The following is a 6,420-nucleotide window of genomic DNA, read 5'->3' on the forward strand; positions in this document are numbered from 1 at the left end:
TGCATGCCTATCAGATATAAGACACACTCCTCTACAACCTCGTGTCACATGTCGTGCAACATTACTTAGGAACCAATGCCAAGAGTCATAAGTTTCTTCATCGACGACCGCAAATGCCAGAGGCAACAATTGGTTATTAGAATCCAAAGTCATTACAATAAGTAGTTTGTGCTTGTATTTCGTGTATAGATGTGTGCCATCAACACTGATTATTCTGCGAAAATGTCGGAATCCATCTATACACGGCTTGAAGGCCCAAAATACAAAGTTCAAAACTTTTTGGAGATGATCGTTTTGCCGAAGGTGCTTCCACTATACAATAGTTCCTGGATTATATTTTGACAGAGCACCCATATATTTAGGAAGAACTGAAACAGAGCTTTCCCACGTACCATATACGATCTCCACTGCACGCTTCAAACTCTGCCATGCCTTAGCATACAATATCTCATACTCATATTTTCCTTTAATACTCTCTCGGACATACTTGATCTCATATGCATGATCACAATGCACAATTCCAATAAGTGTGCTTGCTACCATATTTATGTCAAGGTTGTGGTGATCTATGCCCACTTGGCTTGAAATGCATGTATTCTCCCCACCATACTTCGTTATCATGAAAAATCCTATATTCTGTTTGAATGATGCTCAAAGTCCCCAACCACAATTGTCACCTGCAGAAAAGTTCTTACATTTGATCTTTCATATTGTTGGAGAAATTTGGACAACACATTCACGTCTTGCATTTCTAACAGAAAAATCCTTCATAGATGCTATTAATTCAGTTTTGTTCTTGAAAACCATTTTCGCACAAAGTTCAGGCCTTGCAGGGTCGTAAAACTTAGTCCGCCATCTAGATGATAGCCCAAATGAATCTGGAATTTGTTCATCATAAACTATGTTGAAAAATCGAGGAATATTATGTGCAAGTGTTTCCCCACCATAGTTTGGGACACGCGATGATGTGCCCTCGTCCTGACGTGCGCCCTGTCATGCATCCATGAATTGGGCATCATCTTCACGTAGTGTGTTGGCACGTTCATCTTCTTCCCCATCACTTGATGCTGCATCAAGCTCACTATCACTACGCATTACATTGTGAGAACTGTCAGCAAATGGATCACGTGCCTCTGTAATATTTCCTATTATTGCATCTGTCATATTTTCTCCCCTGATATGATAATCAACCATATCTTGCGCATTGTGAAAAGATCTTGGGTTCATGTTACTCGGTCTTGCATCCCCATAATTTAAATCCAAAACTCGGGGTGTATTGCGCCTCTTTGCAACATCTTCTTGTGTGGGATTCATGATAAGATGAGCCCAATGCTGTGAATATAAATCCCATGATAGAGTTTTATTTTGGACCCATTCATGTTCTTTTTTCCGTGGGAATCATGATGTGATGATCCCAATTGCCTGTATCAATTCCAGAATACAATTATGTACCTGCAACATCAATGTGGCGTACAGAAGTTTATGGCTGATCATTAAAATCTATTGTACTCAAACCTTGTATTATCCCTGACATGAACGACTTATGATCACAACTTCTTACGTCATAAGATATTGGAGATGATTCGACATACATGTAAAAACAATGTAGTAACGACGAATCAAACATGAATTGCAAACTCTCATCATCTGTGATGTACACATGCTCTTCGATTTGACGAGACATAACTTCGTAAGAATAATTTTTTTGATAGTTTAATACTGAATTGTGAAGGATCGATTTGTAGGAGCCGATGCACCTTATTCACCAACTGAGCAAATTTAATAGAACGTGGGATTTTCATGGGCATGGTTGCTGGTAAGCTATATCCAACCCTCTAATTTTGAGCAATAACATAACCACCAATGTAGAGTAATGCACTCACAACATTCATCTCCGTGTTCAACAATAAATATATAATATCAACATTCTTAAAACACATATATTAATGTATATCAACATTCTTAAAACACATATATTAATGTTGTTCGCAAAACATCTACTTCCCAAATTTCTTCACTAGTATATAATCTTTATATATATTATCTAAATATTTCATAAGCAAAAGAGAAGACAAAAAAATCTGTTTCTTTTTTTTAAATGTCTTCATTTTTTATATTAGCTTCGAGTATGTATTAATTGAAATACTTGACAAATTTTTTACAGTACTCTATAATTTTAAATAATTGAAAATTCATAAAATTCAATAATATTTAATTGTGGCAAAAAAATAGAAAATAATTAAAATGGCGAAAAAAGTAGAAAATAATATTTTTTTAAAAATAAGTCTACATTTTTTAAAAAATAAACATTCGAGCATGTATTAAAAAGTATATGTGATATTATGTATGATTTGTTGAAAAAATTATTCGGTTGTCATTATTTAAAATTTAAAATAGACTAGAGAAGTAAAAGATAGGTAATTTATTTTTATGTTGGAATGTTAAGTGATTAATTAATAATGTATAATTTTTATTATTACATTTGGGAAGAAATATATATTTTATAAATATGGAATGGACGATAATAGAATTTATTGGAATTATAATTTTATTTTAACATTTAAATATTTAAATTAAATATCATTTTTATTAACTAGACACTATATTTAATCGTGTTACCATAAATTCAAAACTGTAGTATTGTACCTTTTAATTAAAGATTTTTATATTTAGCAAATTAACTAATGGGTTCAATTCATAAAATGATTATAACCATCTCTCTAATAATTATATTAATTTTATCAATATTCTTAATGCACAAAATAAATAGTAAAATTTTTATTAACTAAATTAAAAATAATTTTGTTTCGTAATAACACAAAAAAACTTAATTATGTTTCATAATTTTTTATACGAAGTTGGAGTATATGTATGTCTATATAGAAATACTTGAGACAAATTTTGAATTGAAATTTTTTTTTTCAGTCCAAAAATGTTTTCCGAGAAACTGTGTCCTAGATTCTATTACTTTTGTAAAATTTTCAAAGTTGTTCTATTTTTATAATTTGTTTCCATTTTTTATTATTTAGAAAAGACTTAAAGTAATTAATATCATTTTATTAATTTTCCTTATGTTCACACATTAAATTAATTAATTATCCTATTACTAAAATACTTACATAAAACTATTAATTAATTGTGTACGCTTTATCACTAATCTAAGCACAAATACTTACATAAAACTATTAATTAATTGTTTTAAAAAAAACTATTAATTAATTGTGCACAATTTATCACTAATCTAAGAATAACACGTAACAAATTTTTTTAAATTAATTAAATTAATTCTAAATATTATATCTCAAAAACATTAGCAAACAATATAATTTGTAGCAAAGTAATTAAGATAATTAAATGTTAACAGTGTAAAAAAATAAGATTACCCGACTAGTTAAATTATATTGGGACAATATATTTAAAAAATTATGACAAAATATAAAACTAAATTAAAAATCATAACAAAAAATTTAGTACAGCGAACTAAAAATTAAAAATTAAACATAGATGATGCTTACCTTTAACAAATACAAAAAAATCACGAGAAAAAACACGAACAAAGTTGGAGTGACGAATTAAATTATTTCCTGAAATGTTTAAAAAAATATTATATCACAATATAATGATTAAACAATAATATGGTATCTCTAAAAAAAAAAAACAATAATATGGTAACAAAAAATTATTAAAATAAATAAAATTTAAACATTTCGACGCTTACCTTTAAGAACTCAAGAAAATGAGAAGGGTTAACCATGAGAATGAAAGCAGAAATCTATCCATATATATAATGAAAAATAAAATGGAGAATGAGTTGGTTCGCCCGTGAAGAAAACAATAATGCAGTCCACAAACTTACCAATAATTCAGTCCATAAAAAATCAATTTATCGGGTAATGTAGTCGGTCAAAAACCAATTTGACCGACAAGACATTTTTATATTTTTTTTGGCCCAAAATGGGTTTTTTATTTATTTATTTATTATTATTAACATGAATCCGAGATAGTATGTTTCGGATTATCGTAGTTTCATAAATTTTTTAAAAATGTATTATTTTAATTAATGTTTATTTATTTTATAGTAATTTAATAAAAACCCAAAGTTTTGTTAGCCTATCTGATTTTTAAAATTTGTATACATTCGGTTTATTATATAATATATTTTTAAAAAAATTAAGAGGAAGAATTCGTGAAATATTTATAGTAATTATTAAAGTTTGAGGATACTTAGACTTTGTAAATATATATATATTTTTTAAAAAAAACCCACCTCTATCAATCTATAGCAAAAGTAAATAAAAAAATGAAAAATAAATATATCAAAACCTCGAAATAGATAAAATGAAATTTATTTTGAAAATTTTAAAAAATTTAAAAAGAAAAATGTTTAATTTTTTTTTTTTTTTTTCAGTAAATATTAACTCTCATATTCATAAATTAGAATGTGTTAACCCCCAAACTCAATTTCACCACAAAATAACCAATTAGTATGTGAGTTCCTCGCTGTCTTCTGAGGAAACGAAGCAACACTGTTCTCCGTTGATTGTGTTGTCGAAAAAGATACACTATGGAGGCAACCGCGTCTTTAGTCTGCTCAAAGGTGATCTCTTCCAGCTCTGCATTCGCCTCACCTCCTTATTTTGTTTCAGTGAAACCTTCTAACAAACATATTTTCGGCAAGAATGATTCGGAGAAAAACTCGCTGAGGCATGTCAATCTGAAGTTTATTGGACACCCTTTAAGATTTTGTTTGCCAATTGTTTCTGGTACTTCTAATTTTCCGGTTACGGGAATTAGAGACCCTTTTCGTCCTCGGTCAGATTTTTCTATGTTATGTCATGCGGCTGCTATTTCTCGTATCTTGCGTCGTCCTGGCTTGCTCCAATGCTCGTATTCAAGTTCCACGGTTCCAGAAGAGTCAGATTCTCAGAATTCGTGGCTGAAGAGTTTGAAAAATTTATCTCCAGAGTCTATTAAATCGACTCTTTCACAGCTGAGTGCATTTGACATTTGCAAGTGGGGTTTAGTGTTATCTATTGCATTTGCAGCGTCGAAATGGACCTTGACTTTGTTGTTCAACCCATTTTTCTGGATGTATTTTAGCTGGACTTGGTTGTTCTGGCCCTGGATGCTAGCTATTGGCCTGACAATTTACGGCCTTTACAGCCTTAACAAGCACTCAAGGGGCGAGTCAAGCTTATTCGAACAGCTCGCAATCGTTACTTCAGCTTTCACCTGGCTTACGTTAGTTCCACCTGCTCATTTTAATGGCTTTCTTGAAGGATGGCCCTTTGTTTTCTTTTTTGTGTACCATTATTTCTTCTTCCTCAATGTTAGTGTCCGAAAACGGCTGTATGGAGATTATTATCCTAGGGAGCATGACAACAAATGGGATATTAGCTTGCCCAATTGGCAGAAGCTTTTGTTTTTCGGTGGAGTGATGGTTGGGCATTGGCTAGCTGCATTTGAAGGGCCTGAACTGCATCTTATTCCCGGTGGATGGACCAACACGGGTATTTGGGTTTTGATTATGATGACTATATTCATGCAGTATCATTCGACCTTGTATTTGGCCAAGTATTCTGTGAATGTCGTGGAGCCGACCGCTGTCGTCATGTTTGGACCATATAGGTTCATTCGACATCCAATTTACGCATCTACAATGCTTCTTTTTGTGACCTATTTTACTGCACTCAGGGCACCCATGAGTGCTCTGTTTATTGTTGCAATATGTCTGATGTATTACGGGCGAAAGGCAAAGGTAGAGGAGGCCTTGATGTTAGAAACCTTTGGGGAGAGGTATACTGAGTACGCGAAGAAGGTTAGGTACAGGTTGATTCCTTTTGTTTATTAATTTAAACCGTAATCAGTTGGAACTCGAAGCAATCTGCATTGAAGTAAGGACAATTTGCCTTGTAAGTCGTAACAGTGTATGCTTGTTAAATTTTGATTGCATATTCATTGTTTATTGTGGATGTTATGCAACCCCATCTTGCAATATCTCAGTGACATTAGTGAGAACCCGAGCACGCAAACCAGGTAGGCCATATTGTTTTCGGAAAAACATACGACTTTTGAAGTCTTGTCTCTGTTAAAGCCATGCAAGCACCTGATCTCAAAGTCACAAACCAGGTAGGGCGTATTGTTTGCGGAAAAAAAACAAATAATATTTAAAGCTCATCTCTTTTAAAGTCAGCGGTTTATCTTGCATTAACTTAGTCACATTGTTAAGCCACCTGATCTCAATTTTGTGAACAAGCTAAGGGCAAAAACTTTTATGAGACGGTCTCAAGTGTCATATTTATGAGACGGATCTTTTATATGGGTTATCCATTAAAAAGTATTACAATTTATGTCAAAAATATTACTTATTATTATAAATATTGGTAGAATTGACCCGTCTCACGGATGAGACCGTCTCAC

At 31.9% G+C, this 6,420-nt stretch overlaps 1 protein-coding gene across 1 annotated transcript; it reads left to right on the forward strand.

Annotated features, from left to right (window-relative positions):
- The first annotated feature begins 4,462 nt into the window (after window positions 1-4,462).
- LOC140875315 (uncharacterized) lies at window positions 4,463-5,970 on the forward strand. Its single transcript, XM_073278975.1, has one exon. The coding sequence runs from the start codon at window positions 4,565-4,567 to the stop codon at window positions 5,849-5,851; it is 1,287 nt and encodes a 428-aa protein (XP_073135076.1). The 5' UTR covers window positions 4,463-4,564; the 3' UTR covers window positions 5,852-5,970.
- Window positions 5,971-6,420: the final 450 nt, after the last annotated feature.

The sequence above is a fragment of the Henckelia pumila genome, chromosome 1, assembly GCF_033568475.1.
Source record: "Henckelia pumila isolate YLH828 chromosome 1, ASM3356847v2, whole genome shotgun sequence".
Classification (NCBI taxonomy): Eukaryota; Viridiplantae; Streptophyta; class Magnoliopsida; order Lamiales; family Gesneriaceae; genus Henckelia; species Henckelia pumila.